At 60.2% G+C, this 15,639-nt stretch overlaps 1 protein-coding gene across 20 annotated transcripts in view; it reads right to left on the reverse strand.

Annotated features, from left to right (window-relative positions):
• Nucleotides 1-1,981: 1,981 nt before the first annotated feature.
• CACNA1G (calcium voltage-gated channel subunit alpha1 G) overlaps nt 1,982-15,639 on the reverse strand; it is a 61,261-nt gene continuing 47,603 nt past the window's right edge. For 7 of the 20 annotated variants that reach the window (XM_043584089.1, XM_043584090.1, XM_043584087.1 and 4 more), the window contains 10 exons: nt 12,500-12,651; nt 11,658-11,767; nt 10,798-10,931; nt 10,442-10,512; nt 10,236-10,314; nt 10,020-10,141; nt 9,468-9,806; nt 4,696-4,873; nt 4,237-4,406; nt 1,982-3,056 (listed from right to left, as the gene is read on the reverse strand). In XM_043584089.1, coding sequence (XP_043440024.1) covers nt 2,322-3,056; nt 4,237-4,406; nt 4,696-4,873; nt 9,468-9,806; nt 10,020-10,141; nt 10,236-10,314; nt 10,442-10,512; nt 10,798-10,931; nt 11,658-11,767; nt 12,500-12,651 — 2,090 coding nt within the window. In that variant the 3' untranslated portion in view covers nt 1,982-2,321. Of the gene's footprint in view, nt 3,057-4,236; nt 4,407-4,695; nt 4,874-6,596; nt 6,732-8,686; nt 8,831-9,467; nt 9,807-10,019; nt 10,142-10,235; nt 10,315-10,441; nt 10,513-10,797; nt 10,932-11,657; nt 11,768-12,499; nt 12,652-15,639 lie in introns of those variants that run through there. The other 13 variants (XM_043584074.1, XM_043584075.1, XM_043584072.1 and 10 more) reach the window with 4 other exon arrangements.

The following is a 15,639-nucleotide window of genomic DNA, read 5'->3' on the forward strand; positions in this document are numbered from 1 at the left end:
AGACCCCAGAGCCCCCTCCCCCAAATCTCCCACCCTCATTAGGGAATAGACAGCTACAGATTTCGACAAATATATAAAAGCTTAATCTGCAGACCTAGGTGACAAAAGTCTAGGAAGTTGGTACAGTTTTGCTTTAAAAAAAAAAAAAAAAAGACAGTTCCAAATAAGCACCGCCCTCTCTCCACCCAAGGAGGCCAGAGGACAAGAGTTCCACACTACTGCACACCCCAAGAGGATAAAACCTGCTTGCTTCAAGGAGTAGTGTCATTTCTGTCCAGAAGAGCAATTAGAAAACCTTTCGCCACCTTAGAAAATACGGGATGGGCCAAAGCCTCCAGGCTCATCCGTCCAGCAGCCCCGCACCCCTGATCCCAGGGTCGGGGTGGGGGAGGGGGTTGCTGAGGGAGGGCTGCCCAGCCCATTGGAGCTGCCTTTGAGGTTTCAAGGGTCCTGGGGCTTGAAGGTGCTGGGGATGAGGGGGTGGGGTTGAGGTGGGTGTTTGGGGTGGCTGGCTGAGCCTGCAGTTGGCTCTGTGGCACTGCCTCTTAGCTCAGGGTTCCAGGCAAGAGAGTATTGCCCCAAGGTAGCACCAGAAAGGAGGTTCTGGGCCACACCAATAATAGCCCCTCCTCCTCTCCCCCTTCTCCTCCTCCTCCTTCTCCCTTCTCCGCCTTCCCTCCCTGGCCTGCCTTCCCAGCCCCTCCCCCCCCCTCCTCCGCTGGCTCCCACTGGGCAGGCAGCGGCAGACCATGTAATCACCTTGATGGCGCTCATTCATCACCCCCCAGGGGTCCAGCTCCGCACTCCGCAGCCTGGCCGCCTGGCCCTCCCGACTCCACCGGGAGGTGGCCTTTGGACTCCTGGCCCCCTCCATCTCGGGAGGGAGCAGCCCGCTCTGTTTGTACAGCTTAATCCCATTGCCAGCTTGATGGAGCAGTGCCCACGGTGCGGGTCAGCAGGGCTCCCAAGGCGTGAGGCTAACGCCCAGACCTCCAAGGTCAAGGGGGCTGAAGCCTGGGAAAGGAAAACCCGGACGCGCTTGCCCCCTCCCCCACCGGTCCCGTTGGCAGCGGCTGAGGCCGCCTCCCCCAGTCTCAGTCGGCCCCATTAACCAAAACAGCTTCATTATGCCAATTTCCAGCTTTCAATGTGGGGCTGATAGCTGTCAGCAGAAATAAGAGTTAATCTGGAACTACTCACATTCACAGAGCTGCTGCCTGGCTAAGAGGAAGCGATAAAGCTTCGGTAGAAGCAGTAAACCCTGCTTGCCTAGCCTCCTACCAGGCAGAGGGGCTTCCCTCCTCCCTTGCCCCTGGGGGGTGAGGCTGCAAGGTTGCAGCCCTCCTGGGGGAGGATTAGGTTCTCTCTCCCCCAGCCAGCCAGCCAGACGCGCGCGCGCGCGCGCGCGCGCGCGCACACACACACACACACACACACACTCTCCTATACACACAGAGGCAGCTCTGACCCCTTCCCTGCCCGCTGCCCACTCCCCAGCTCCGGGCGTCTTTCTCCAGTGCCACCTGCAAATGCCTAACTCTGTCCCTTTCGCTTTCACTCTGGACCGTGATTAACTTTTTTATTTTGGAAAATTACTTTATTATAGATATAGATATAGATATGTATGTACGTATATATAAAAAGGTTCCATTTCATTTGTAAAATCTTATTTTTTGCTTTTTCTCTTTTTCTTTTTTTTTTTTTTCCTACACAAAATGATGACGAGGTTAAAGGAGAAAATAAGTTACATTACAGTTTCCAAAATGGTCCCCGCTCTCCGCTGAAGATGGGCCACCGTCAGGGCTGAAATGCACTCTCGGTCCCAGCTTGTGCTTTGCAAGAAGAGGGGATATAACTAGACTGGTTATTTTAGGTTAAAATAGCCAAGAGACAGACGCCTTCGCCTCAAAAATATTCTGAGACACATAAAAGTACAAGGAAACAAGTCTCTTCAGTCACAAAATGTCGTACATCCCGCATATACTAGATTCAATTAATTTAATAAAATAGAATATACATAGAGATTCTGCACAAACGTATTGCTTTCTCCCAGTAGCTCCTGGTGTTGGGAACCTCAGCTGCACTGGGCCTCTCTCTCTCTCTCTCTCTGTCTCTCGTCTCTCTCTGCCCGGAGCCAGGGTGACCAGGGCTGCTGCTTTCAACGCTCTGGAAATTCTGCTCGCCGGTTCCCAGCGCCACTGAGGCGGGGAGGAGCTCCTCCTTGGAGTCCGTATGGAAGGTTTTTCAGGAACATAGCCCAGGAGGAGGAGCTAGGATTTGGCACCCGGTGGAGAAAGGTGAATGGGGGAGTAGGGCAGGACTCAGGGGTCCAGGTCTGCTGGGTCGGAGGCTAAACCGGAGAGACTCAGCACGTCTTTCTTTGGGGGGGGCGAGGCAGCCATGCTGTCAGGGGGGCCGGAGGCCGAGGGATCCTTGGAGTCGCTGGACGGAGCCCTCCGCCGGAGGCAGACGCCAGGGCTCAGTGGGGGCCGAGGGCCCTGACTCTCTGGGGGGTCTATGGAGATACTAGGCGGGCTGAGTTTTTTCTTGGGCCGGCTTCCGGGCCCCCCAAGAGGCTGGCCCCCAAGGCTAGAGGGGTCGGGGCCCAGGCTGGGTTGGGAGACGCTGTCCAGGCAGCTGACCGCAATGGAGTGCCTCCTCTGTTCATCCAGCCAGGACGAGGGCCTGCGCCGGCCGCTCTGGGCCTCCACACTGTAGCACTTCTTCAGGTCCCGTGGCGACGGGGGCTCCTCCTGGCTGCCCACGGTCAGGGGGTCTCCTGAAACCCAGCTCAGTTCCGTGTCCAGCTCCAAGCTGCTCCTGGTCTCTGGCGGGCCCTTGCTCCAGGTGGGGTCGGAGCCTGGGCAGGGGGCTGGCGGGGGCATGTGCTTCGAGGTCTTGCTCTGGCGGCGGGGTTGCGGCTGCACCTGGTTGCCCGAGTGGCCCCAGAAGGAGGAGGCCCGGGCCAGAGGCGGGGAGGGCCCACTCCCCTCGGACATCAGGTCTTCCCGGCTGCCCAGGCCCTGAACGTCCAGGGAATCAGTCCTTATTGCTGCCTGCACGAGGTGGGAGGACAGCTCAGCCTAGGGGCTTCCGCTCCCCCATGGACTGTTCCCACCTCCCCCCACCCCCACCCCCAAGCCAGATAACCCCCGCCTCCCCCTGCGGGCCCACCCTAAGCCGGAGTTATCAGCGTTTGCTCTTGTTGGGAGAAGGGGGCCACCACGCCTGCTCCCCCACCCCTCCCCCACGCCTGCAGGAATCGTTCTCTGAAGCTCCCGGCCCTGGGGACACCAGAACGCACTGGGCCAGCTCTAGTGCACAGCTGGCTCCTTCACTCTTCCCGGCCTTCGCACAGGCTATTCCTTTGGCCTTGAATGCCCTTCTCGGATGACAGGCACCCCTCAACTTGACGGGCTCAGGTCCTCTTGTGACACGGTGCCTGACAATCTGTATCCCCACGTTACAACTAACCCATTCCTCCTCTTTGCTCCCTGCTGCACCGCACACGTGAGCATCCCAGCAGCTGTGAGCTATTGCTGCAATGGTCTGATGGCATTTATGTCTCTGACGTCAGACTGGGAGCTCCAGAGAGCAGGGGCTGTGTCCCCAGTGCCTGGCACACAGAAGCTGCTCGGTGAAACTCTATAAAATGGGTGGCGACCGTGCCTGTTTCAAGTGTGTGGCATTGAGCAGATTCTCGTGTGGCCAGGATTACACACGAGGGCACCCTGGGCGTGGGCTGTGGCCTTGTCACAGTGGGGTCAGACGAGCCTCACCTGGCTACATAAGCCTCGGCCCTGTGCCCCGGGAAGGGGGGGGCCGCGGGCTTGGCCAAAGGTGGAGATACCCAAAACATGCCCTGTGTCCGTGGCTAAGTCTAGAAGTACAGAGAATCATTGGAAGGCAACTCTGGGCCAGGGAAAGGGAGTCCAGAGACCTGGGCTCTCCCACCAAGTCGACCTGTGTCCCTAAGCCACCGTGGCCCGCTCCGGTCTCCAGCCCTCCTCAGTGGAAGAAAGGAGCAGGATGCAAATGCCAGAAGGGCACAGACCACTTCTGCTTTGCCAGGCACCGTGCCCCCGGCACCTAGAACTGCCTCTGGACCGCGGTCAGCACACGATAAACGTTTGCTGGAAGAATGAAAAGTGGCCACCTGGTTGTCACCAACAGCCCAGCATTCCCAGCGGAGAGGCCGGCCCCGGGGCCCTGGCCCACCTCTCCACACCTGCTTACCTGGCGCCTGAGTGGCCTCTGAGCCAAAGGGGAGCGGCCCGGTGGGGGCAGTTTGGGGATGGTGCCCCAGGTGGGGGCGCTGTGGGGCTGGAGCAGGTGGGGTGTGTCTTTGGGAAGCTGCAGGATGTAGCTGCTGTCTGCTGGCTGGGAGTGGACTGACAAGACGGAGCCTGTGGGCAGAGAGGGGAGGAGAAGAGGAAGGAGCTGGCAGGTCAGTGGCCTGGCTCTTACCCCAGTCCCTCTTTTCCTCTCTCCCTCCCCCATCGGGGCCTCTCCCCTCACCACAGACCCCTCGCCCTGGATTGACAACCACTCTCCACGGGCTGGCGGGGGGGCCCTTGGTGTTCGGAGAGACCTCTTTTGCTGCCTCGGTGCCCCTCCCACCCAGGTCAGGAGTGGGCTTAGGCAATGATGGGGTCTCCCTGTGCGAGCCGAGCAGCCCTGCCTGAGCCCTGGTACCTGACTGAGCTTTGGGGAGCCCCCAGCTTCTGCGTCCTAGGGACCCCTCGGCGGTGCTCCCGTCCCGGCACATGTAGCTGTCATTGGGCAGAGAGTGCGTCCGGCTGACTCCAGACTTCCGCACGGTCAGCAGGTCTGGTCCCAGGCCGAGGGCAACCTCCTCAGGGTGGGGCTCCATCTGCAAAAGGAACAGGGGAGGGAGGTGGGAAAAAGAGGGGCACCCGGATATCCGGACTGGCTAACTGAGGCAGAGCTGGACAACAGCAAGCAGAAGCGCCCCCAGGCTCTGGCCCCCTCCCCCCACCCTCCCGACAGGGCGGTAATGGGATGAGTTAGTGGGTGGGGGGAAAGGGGGCAGACACATGGGTGAGCCCTCCAGCACAGCAAGGAAGCAGAAAACTATCCAATACTGCATCATCTCAGAGCCTCCTGGTGGGGATGGTGGAGGGGTGAGAAGGTGTCCAGAAAACAGAGAGCAGCCCCCAGGTCCAGCCCGGCAGGTGGTTCAAGAGATGGTTCTCGGGGCCCCCGTAAGAGGCCCTGGAGCAGGACAGTGGAGGCTGAAAAGCTAAAAGCACCCCCTATCCCAGTGCTGGGATGGTGGGGGTGGGGGTGGGGAATGGGAGGACCTGCCCAGTGAGCGAGGACTGCCTACAGAGCAGAGGCTGTTCACCATCCAGTTCTCTAAGACAACCCCACGACCCAGCGCGGGGCAGGAGCTGGGCTAATGTGGGTTCAACGACAGGTGAACACACTAGAGAGTGTCAGCTGGCTCACCCACCTGTGGCCCCGCACCTTTTAATTACTCAGCGGCTCTGGCAGGGGGCAAATGGGAGGTGGGGGGCAAGGTCTGAGTATCACGGCTTCAGGTCCTCCCTTACTGGACAGATTGGGGGTGGGAGTGGGCTTTTTAAATTTATTTCAAAGAAAAGCAGTAATCTGCCTTTGACCCCAGCTGGAGGGAGCCAAGGTGTGCTCCCAGAAGATTTCTCCATCTCCCTGTGACCCCTTTCCTCCTTGGGGTCCCTTGTTCCTTCCATTCCTAATTCTCAGAGAGGCGGGAGGGTTCCTGTCTCCACGCAGGCCCCGCCAGCTAAGCTCCCCAGGAGGGACGGTTGGAAAAGTCTGGATCCTTTGCTTCCCCTCTCGGCTCCAGGCTCCACTTCTGCCAGCCACCCCAAGACCCCTAGGGACCCCCAGCCTGTGGTCAAGACCCTGTCGCAGCCGAGCCCTGCTGTGGGGAAGGGGCCCCTGTCTCTTCTTAAGTGCCCAGAGGAGGGGGCAGGCAGGGAGGAGGGGGCTGCTCACAGTCTGAAGGGGAAAGGGAGCTGGGCAAGGGTAGAGAAGCTGTCCAAACACAAAGATCACCCCCCCCCAACACGGGGACACACAGGGACAGTGAGAGGAGACAGGGACAGCCCCCCCAGGTACAGAAGGGCATGGTGGTAGCAGCAGAGAGGTATGAGGCTCTCAGCCACTACGTGGAGGGAAATGGCTCATGTTGCAGGTAGGCGAGAAGGAGGGGGGGGCGGGGAGGGGAAGGGCTGGCTTGCGCAGGCTCCAAACACAGAGACTGGGTCTACTTCGAGGGGGGCCCTTTGGTCAGCTGCCTGATGCTGACCTCTGTTTCGGAGGGCCGTGTTACTACTCCTGGGTGTTGGGATTAACTCTTTCACAACTGCGCCCCTGGGCCCTTGAGGCCCCAATTTAATCTCATCTCATTTCTTGGTCCACAGTGGGGACCCGGAAAGACCCATCAAAGCCTGGAGCACTAAGTGCCTGCCGGTTGATGCCTCCGGTGGCCAAGAGAGAGGAGGGAGGGATCTGGAGCCCTGCAGCCAGCCCAGCCCCTGGGGAGGCTGGGGGGGGGGTGGGGGGCAGTGAGGAGCGTGTGTAAGTACATTGCTCTCCAGGGCACTAAGTAAGAGTGTGTGAGTGTCATCAGGCAAAGAGTCATCCGTCAGAGCTAGAGAGCAGGACAGTTCAGACACAATCTCTGACGTCAGAGACAGAGCCTCCCTCTCAGCTAGAGGGATCTAGACAGGGAGAGAGATGATCAGGCATTAGAGACCAGGACAGAGCACCCGCTCGCGAGTGCATGCGTGCACACACGCACACACACACACATACACACACGCGCGCGTGCACACACACAGGCCCCCCCTTTCCCCCTTTCCACAAAGCACGGGGGAGGGGAAGGCCTCTCTTCTCTCTCCCCACCCCTCTCCCGAGTAAACTGACAGTGCCTCCCCCACCCCACTTTGAACCCCCCCCCCCCCCCCCCCGGCTCGGATCAGAGAGGCTGCGGCAGGCACCGAAGAGCCAGAGCCAGAGCGAACACCGACAAAGCAGGAGAAGCAGAAACTTATTCTAAAGATACCCCAGGAACCTTAACAGCCCCCTCCCACACCACCACCACCAAGAGAGAAAGCGGGGAGCAGGGAAGGCTTTCGACTCTCATAAAGATGATACCAGAAAAAAAAAAAAATGAAGAAAGGCCAGCAAAGCGCCTCTCTCTGCTCTCGGCACAGACAGAGCCGCGTGGGGGGCGCTGGGGACAAAGCCGCCAATCTGATGACTGTTTTCTGCCTATTCTCTCTGCTTCCAAAAGCCTGGCAGGACTTGGCCTGCCCCCAGATTTTGGCTTCTCTCCCTCCTGGGCCCTCCTCCGCCTGCCGGCAGCTTGCCCGCCCTCTTTAGCTTGGGTTCTGGGAGATGCTCTCCTCCTGCCGCCACACAAACTGGCTGGCTCACCAGGGATCTGCAGGGGGATTTCAGTGCCTGGGGGAGGGGAGAGCCATCCCTCCCAGATGAACCAACCACCTGATCACCCCATTGCGTCCTCTTCTTTCCCTGTACCTTTGCCCCATGAGCCTCCTTCAGGATGACAGGCCTTGGGAAGGGATGTGCTCTCTCACTGATCATTCTAGGTCATTGCCATGTTGAAGCGCCTATAGCCTATCTGAGACTGAATCCCAAGGGCAGACCCCTAGAGGCAGGGTCCTTTCTCTGTGTGAGGGTCTCTGTTCATTGGAGTCAGGCTACAGGTGTCCCAGGTACTGGGAGCCTGCCTTCCTTCCCCTCCACCCAACAGGGCCTGTGGAACTCTAGGCTTTTCTATCTCCTGCTGACACCCGTCTCTTTGCCTCCACTCCAGGTCTACTGAGGTCTTCCCTGCAGCACCTGACCCCGGACCTAGGAGGGACGGCAGGGTGCTCTGCCAAGTGGAGGGGGTCAGGGGCAACCAGACAGGTCAAAAGGTGGGGAAGAGGTGGGTGGGAGAGCCCCAGAGAGCCGGAAAGCCACGTTTAGATGGGACTGGGGGAGAAGACCATGCATGAGCTGTGGAAAGGGGCTGGGCTGAGGCAGGACGCCCAGTTTTATTTCACAGCGAGGTCCCCAGAATCCACTCACAGCTGGAACCTTCCAGGCCCTCTCAGGGCCAGGTCAGAAACCACTGTCTACTGAGGGCACTCATCATGTCTAGTGGGCTCCGTGGCTCAGAACGCCACCAAACAGAGGCTTTGGGGGTAGGTGCTGGACACAGGAAAGAAGCAGACTGTGGCCTAAGATATATCCCTCAATGGGTCCCCTGGCCACCTGCAGACCCCCCCAAAGCCCTTCTCCCCTGGGTTTGGTACCTCGCTTCCTCCACCCACTAAGGTCCCACTCCCAGCTTGTCTTCTGCCCTGCCCTCTTCTCTTCTCCTTTTGGTCCAGGTTCCTTCTGACAAATGCCCTCCGCAAGCCCCTCCTCTAGCCATCCTTCACCCTAGAGGTGCGGTCCTTAGCATCCCTACGTTCCAAATATGTATTCCAATGGTTGATCTCAACTTGTACGAACCCCTGGCTGCCTCCCGCCGAGCCCAAAGCTCAACTGAGGCCCCGAGGCTGCTCTTTCTCCAGATACCCAGTGGGCAGGAAACACCCCCGCCTCCCCAGAAGCACAGCACAGCATGGCACAGCCCGGCACGGCACAGGGGCACGGTAACCTGCGGGTCGGAGCCGCCCAGGCTGCGGGCGGGAGGCAAGGCAGAGGGCTGGCCCCCAGGGCCCGCCAGCTCTTCCATCAGCTTCAGCTCCCCCTCCAGGGAGCCCTGGATCAGCAGGGATATGGTGTCAAACAGCTGTCTGTCCTGGGGGGGGACCAGCCCATGAGGGGAGCGGGGATCAGAGGGGCAACAATGGGAAGTGTCGTGGCAGGGGATTGACAAGAGACACGGAGGGAAAAGGAGGAAGAGGTAACACACACACACACACACACACACACCAGCAACAGACAGACAGGAGAAGGGGGAGGGGAGGGGATGTAGGGAAGAGAGGTGAGGGAGGAAGGAGAAGGGGAGCCGGAGAGGAGAAGAGCTCAGGAGGAGAGAGGGAGAAGGGGAGCAAAGATAGGGCAAGGATCGAGAGGGGGAATTGGGTAGGTGGAAGGGTGGGAAGGAAAGAGGTTGGTAATCGGGCAAGGGTAAGAAAGAAACAGGAAGGAAACAGAAAACTTAGCCTTGAACCTAAGAGCCGAGAAGGGGAGGCCGGCTGGGCCGGAGGCACAGGGTGTGCTGGGGGCTTGCCGGGGTGGCCCCTAGGCTGCGAGCGCACGCAGCTACCGTCTGGGGGCGGGCGAGGGACCGCTCATCCCTCAGCATCCAAGCGGGAGGGGCAAAAGGACACAGACGGGGCCCCGGGGTCTGCCACGCTGCCTGCCCGCTCCCTGCGCACCACCCACCTGGACCCACCCCACACCCCTCTCGGCAGGGGTGGCTGCTGGCTCACCGTGGGGTGCTCCAAGGAGAAGCGCGAGGCCGCGCCGGCAGCGTGGGCTGCAGCACCGGGCTTGGGGCTGTCGGGGCCCTCCACCCCGGGCCAGAGGAAGGGGCTGCCCAGAGGCGAGCGGGGCTGCGGGCTAAGCGTCTTCATCTCCAACTCCAGCTCGGCCTCCAGCTCGGCCTCCTCCTTGGCCTCCTTGTTGCTTTCCTCCAGGTGCTTCATCAGCACGGCGATCACCACGTTGACCAGCACGAACTGGGCCGTCAGCACAAAGGACACGAAGTAGATGGGGGAGATGACCGTGTTGTAGCAGGTGGACTCCTGGTCACAGTCCCGGAGGGTGTCCTGGGGGCAGAGAAAGCATTACACACTGTCCTGGGGAGAGGGAGTCCCGGAATGTTTCCGCCTGAAGGACAGAAGGTCACATGCTTTCATTCGGGGTCAAGGAATTCATCCTGCAGGGGAATCTGGGCTCCAGGTGTGGGACCGTGTCTCTGGGGCCAGGGCCAGCCGGGGACGGGGGCGGGGGGGGGGGACACGGCTGTGGTGCGCCCTCACCTTCATAATGCCATTCCAATTGTCACCTGTGGAGACTCGGAAGAGGGTCAGGAAGGCCATGCCAAAGTTCCGAAAAGTGGCATGCCGGCCCAGGCCCTCGCAGGGGTGCGTCTCGTCACACTCTGGAGGAGGAGGGAAGGAGAGAGAGGCCTGAGTTAGTGCAGCAGCCCCGGGGCCTCCAGCCCTGACTCCTCTGCCCTCCCCACCCCGACTCACCCAGGTCTCCAAAGAGCTCCACACCCAGAGCTGCAAAGATGAAAAACAACAACATGAAGAGAAGTCCCAGGTTCCCCACCTGGAAAAGAGGAAAAGAAATGGGAACGGTGCCACTGGATCTCCCAGCCAGCTTCCCTGAGCTCCCTTTGGAAAGCACCCCCTTCGCCCCGAGGGGACCCCTCCCACCCAGCCCCACCTCCAGCTACCTGGGGCAGGGCCTGCATGACCGTATCCAGCAGTGCCCGCATGCCCACGGCCATCTTCAGCAGCTTCAGCACTGCAGAACAGGACAAAGTTGTGAGCGGGCCCCGCTGGGTCCCAGGCCACACAGCTGGTGGAGCCAGGGCCAGGGTGGGGGCTGGGGTCGGTGGGATGGCCAGCCAGGCCACCAGGGCCCTGCCTCGGCCCAGCCCCCCGGCCCTCCCCTTTGTCAAAGGCTGGGAGAGAGACCCATGGGAACACACACACACACACACGTACAAAGTCCCTGGCCAGCCACAGAGCTGACCCCAGCTATCTCCCCCTGGGTAGGCGCGTGGCGGGCAAGAAGGCGGGCACCGACCTCGGGCAATGCGTAGCACCCTCATGATGCGGATGATGGTGGGGTTGATGGGCAGCGAGGCATTGACCTCGATCTCCTCCAGCGTGATGCCCATGATGGACAGCAGCACGATGGCCAGGTCCAGCTGGTTCCACCTGGAAAGCCCAGGACACAGCTCCTTGAGTGGGGGTGAGCCGGGGGCACCGCGGAGGAGGGGGCAGTCAAAGTAACACAAGTGGCTGCAGAAAGGAGGGTGGAGGTCAGCCAGTCCCGCCTCCCCATCCTGCAGAGAAGGCATGGCTTGACCCCGGTCACACAGCCCGTCGGTGGCACGGGTGGGGCCAAGACTTTAGCTCGAGGACCTCTACTTTCCATGTGTATTCATTCATTTTTTTTTTTTAATTTGGCACTTATATGCTGTTTACTAGATGCCAAGCACTGTGTTAAGGGCTTTACAAAAAAAACTCCTAATCTTCATAGCTCTGTGATACGGACGGTATTATTATCGCTCATTTTACAGATGAAGAAATTGAGACACAGAGAAGTTAAGTCACTTACCCCAAGTCACCAGCTTCTAAGTGGGAGAGCCAGGATCCGAATCCGGTCCAGGCAGTCTGGCTCCAGGCTCTGTGCTCTTAAGCCCCAGTCTGGGCCACATGGACTTCCAGCTGCCAATGGCCCCCAGGCCCTGTCTTGTCAAATTCCTTCCCTTCCCTCCCGTCTCCCAGGCTCTGGACGGCCCCCCCTTCCCCCTCGCCATCAGCCCTGGGTGGGTCCTAGCGTGGAGGCTGAACCTCAGGAGTCCAGAAAGGTTTTCAGGCATTTCCCTGGGAGACATGCCCTTTCCCCACTCCCCCCCACCCCCCACCCCTCTCTGTTACCTGTCCTGGAAGAACCGACGGAAGCCAAAGGCCACGAGTTTGAAGACCGACTCTAACACAAAGATGATGGTGAAGATGTAGTTGCAGATCTTCAGGGCCTCGTCCAGGATCTGGCAGGGATGGGGCGGGCGGCGGGGGGGTGTCTATGCAGGGCCTCCTAAGGCCCAGGGGTGATGCCTGCCCCTCCCCCTCCATCACACTCCGGGATCTGGGAGACAGGTGAGTCTAAGGGGGCCGCTGGCCACCACACCGGGACAGAAGAGGGTCCTCATTCACATGCACGAGCCAAACTTTGAGCTAAAGGATCTCTCTCCTTGAGGGATGGTGAAGAGACCACATGAGAACGTGCTGGAGGCCACAGAAGGCTAGAACCTGGAAAGGGCCTCGTGCATTACTAATTCGACATCCCCATTTCACAGACGGGGAAACTGAGGCCTGGAGGACAGCTGACGGTGGCTGATTCGAGGAGTGGCAGGATCATTGGTGAGTTTAGAGCTGGACATTCACCAGAATCTAAACTCCAGAAGGGCAGACACTGGCCTTCACTGGTCTGTCTTCTTTACCCTCAAAGGGTAAAGAAGGAAGCACGTGGCAGGCACTCAATAAATATTTTGTCGGGGAAAGAAATCAGGTCCTCTACTTCCCGGCTGCGGGACCTTGGTGTAGTCGACTAACCTCTCTGAGCCTCAGTGTCCTCATCTGTAAAACCAAGACGATACCCAGTTCCAGGGGCCACTGCAAGGTGTGCAAGAGGGCGCCCAGCACTTGCCCGAGGTCCCCTGGCACGGGCTGGGGTAGCCTCAGCCTGCAGTCCCACGGCTGGAGGCAGGACTCACTCCTACCTGGGGCTGCTGGTAGTGCTCCATGGCCATGGTGACCACATTCAGCCCGATGACACCCGTGATGAAGAGATCCAGATAATGGCTGGTGCACAAGTGGTGAACGAGGAGCCGGAAGCGAGAGTAGTCTGAATAGTAGGGTTTGCACTGGGCCTCTGGTGGGGCGGGGGGGTGGGGGGGAGAGCAGAGCAGCCGTCGGGTCCCTGCCCGCTGCGCCCCCTCCACCCAAGTCCCTCACAGCCGCCAGCCTCTAATGCCAGAGCTGAAACATTCCAGTATCATCCGCATCCTCGCCCTCCACACACCGCCTTCCTCGGGGCGGGGGCGGGGGGAGCTCTCTCGCGTCTGCCCTCCAAGCGTCTGTTCTACTGGCCACAGTTGGGTGCAGAAGGGGTCAGGACATGCAGAGCTCCCCACCCACATTAGACACCAGGTGAGCCCCCTCCCCAAGGCAGCCTCCCAAATCCGCCGGCCCCTCGCAACGCCCTTGACTTGGCGTTCCGCAGCAAGGCCAGATCGGTAAGACGAAAAACAACCGGTCTTATCAGGCTCAGAGGAAGCTCCATCAGCAGAGAGGCAAAGGCCCTTGCTCTCAAGCTCAGCCCCCCGAGGGGGAGCAGAGCAGATTACACAGAGCTGGGATTTGGAGATAACACCGGAGATTGGAAATTGGACATCCTCTTGGCCGGCCGCGCTGACCCGCCCTGAGGGCCTCCAGAGGGGCAGGGGCCTGGGCCTCCGGTGCCCTCACGGGGGGGTGCGGGGCAGAGGGGAGGCCACGGGGCTCTGCTCCTCCCCAGATTCACGTGGGAGGGCTCCACCTGAAGGACTCACCCAGTTTCTAACGAGGCAATGCCCTGCTCTCGAGTGGCAGGCTAGCGTCAGGCTCCAGGCTGGGCTGGAAGCACTGTCTGAGATCTGTCAGAGGCATATTTCTCTTGTAATTAGCGAACCACTTAGTTATAAAATCATGGTGCCAGAAGGTTGGCCTGCTAAGCAGGCGGAATGAATCTGGGGGCAGAAGATGGCAGGGGGCCCCCTCCTCCAGGTGCTGAGGAAAGGCCAGGCCAAGTTGGGGATAGATGTCATCTGGAGGCGGTTGACAGATCGGTCTCCCAGGCAGCCACAAAGAAAGAAGAGGCTCCCCGTGGGGAGGCTTGGGGCAGCCTCAGGTCCCAGACAGCCCTTCCCCCTCAGAACGTCTAGGGCAGAAGCCAGCCAGCGAGGGCTGCAGCCTCTGAGGCCCGTGCCAGGGGTGGCTGGCTCAGGGGCAGCAGGAAGCTTTGGGTCCGGGCCAGCTCAGTTGTAAGTGTCCTTCCCCATGCAGAGGACTATTTCACAGAGAGGGAAACTGAGTCAGGGGGTGGCCTGGGGGGTGGCCAGGGGGTGGCCTCCCACCCAAGGCCGAAGGAAGAAGAGTGCCCAAGAGCTGCACGTTCGGCCTCGCCTGACGCCACTCTCCAGCATCGGCCTCGATGTGTGGATAACCAAGAGGCCGGAAGTCCCGAATGTTCGGGCACACCACAGCGTGGGTTATGCCATCATCTCGTTTTCGGAGATGGGCCGGCCAACTGTGGCTTTGTTAGCTCAGGTGGCTCTCCTGATCCCCAGGACGGGGTGGGGGTGGAGAAGCTCAGGACAAGGGACAACATGAGGCCACGGGTCATCCACACTGCGATTGTGGAGGGTGGACCCGGCGAGCCGGGCGTCTTCCTTCCTTCAGTACCCACAAGAACCAGAGGGCGCTAATCGCCCTGCGTTGCCTTAGCAGCTGGAACACTGTCTCTGCATTAATCTCCATAAGTGCCGAGAGCACCCGATCCCATTATGCTAAAATATGAATGGAGAATTAACTAAAATGTTTGAATACAATTAGGTTAGAAAAAGCAGCTCCTTATTAGCCCCATTATTAGCTAAGATAGTGCAGAGGAGAGGTGGGGAGAGTCTCCCTCTCCCCTGTCCCCCTAGCCTTACTAGGTAGCAGCCCCAAACTGAAGGGGGCTGCTGTCACCACCTCTGCCTTCTGGCCTTGCTCTGGCTGTCTGAGGGCAGGTGGGCTGGGACTAGCCTGGGACCCCCCTCCCCGCAGCCCATAGGAAAGGTGGGGACAGGGCTGAGGCCGGGCATCTGCTCGTAGAGACAGGTGCCAGGCCCTTGAGGTCTGCGGCTCGAGCCCCAGTCCCAACCCCAGACCAGCAGATGCCGAGGCTGCCAGAAATCCCCCTTCAGAGCACAGGTCCAAAGAGTCCCAGGGCCAATCTGATCAGCATGTCCTTGGTCAAACCCTTTGCTTTACAGAGGGAGAGAATGAGGTCCAGCACAAGTGGGTTGTCCACACATGGTGAGGCCGTGACGGAGCCAGGATCCGAACTCCCAGCCCCAATCCCTCGCCAGCTGCCTGGTGGGTTTAGACCTCGAAGAGTTTGCCCGAAGGCTCTCGCCGTTAGGCTTTGGATGATACCACCCCCCTGCCTGAGCTCAGAGAAGTAGAGACCTCCTGGAAGAGCCCTGGGCAGGTCTGCTGCTCCAAGAGCTCCGGCCATAGCCCCTCTCCCTGCCCCCCACCAGTACGAGCTGCCTTAGGCGGAGAAAATGGCAGAGCTGGGCAGTAGGAGGAGGGCACCTCCAGGACTGCCCAGCCCCCAGCCGAGGGCAAGAGCCAGGAGAGGAGCAGGGACAGCACGGCTGTGAGTGAGGGCAGCAGGCGCAGGTAGTTAGTAGAGCCCGAGGCACAGCCAGGGCAGAGGGTTTGCAAGGAAGAGTGACAGGGAGTAGGCGGAAGGCAGGGGTCCCTCCCAGGGACACAGGCCCCCTAGGGCAGAGGCCACACCTTCAGCTGCTGTGGCCAGGCCTGATCACTGGGTCTCAGCGGAAGGAGAGAGGGTGAGTGGACGCAGGTGCCACAGGTGGCTGAGGGGAGCGGTCACCTGATCAGCCGGTGGCCCCAGTCCCTCCCTTCGCCTGGAAGCTGGGCTGGACCCAGGTGCCCGGTCAGGCCCATTCCCCTGATGATCGAGGACGCTTCCCTTCTGCCTTTCCCTGGGGTCTGGCTGGCCCCCTCCTCTGGGAGCGGCACAGAGAGAGAGCGGCGCTGGCCGGGAGGTGTGGTGCATGGGGGTTTGATTCCAGCTGCCCCAGACTAG

This window comes from Prionailurus bengalensis, chromosome E1 (assembly GCF_016509475.1).
Source record: "Prionailurus bengalensis isolate Pbe53 chromosome E1, Fcat_Pben_1.1_paternal_pri, whole genome shotgun sequence".
Taxonomy (NCBI): domain Eukaryota; kingdom Metazoa; phylum Chordata; class Mammalia; order Carnivora; family Felidae; genus Prionailurus; species Prionailurus bengalensis.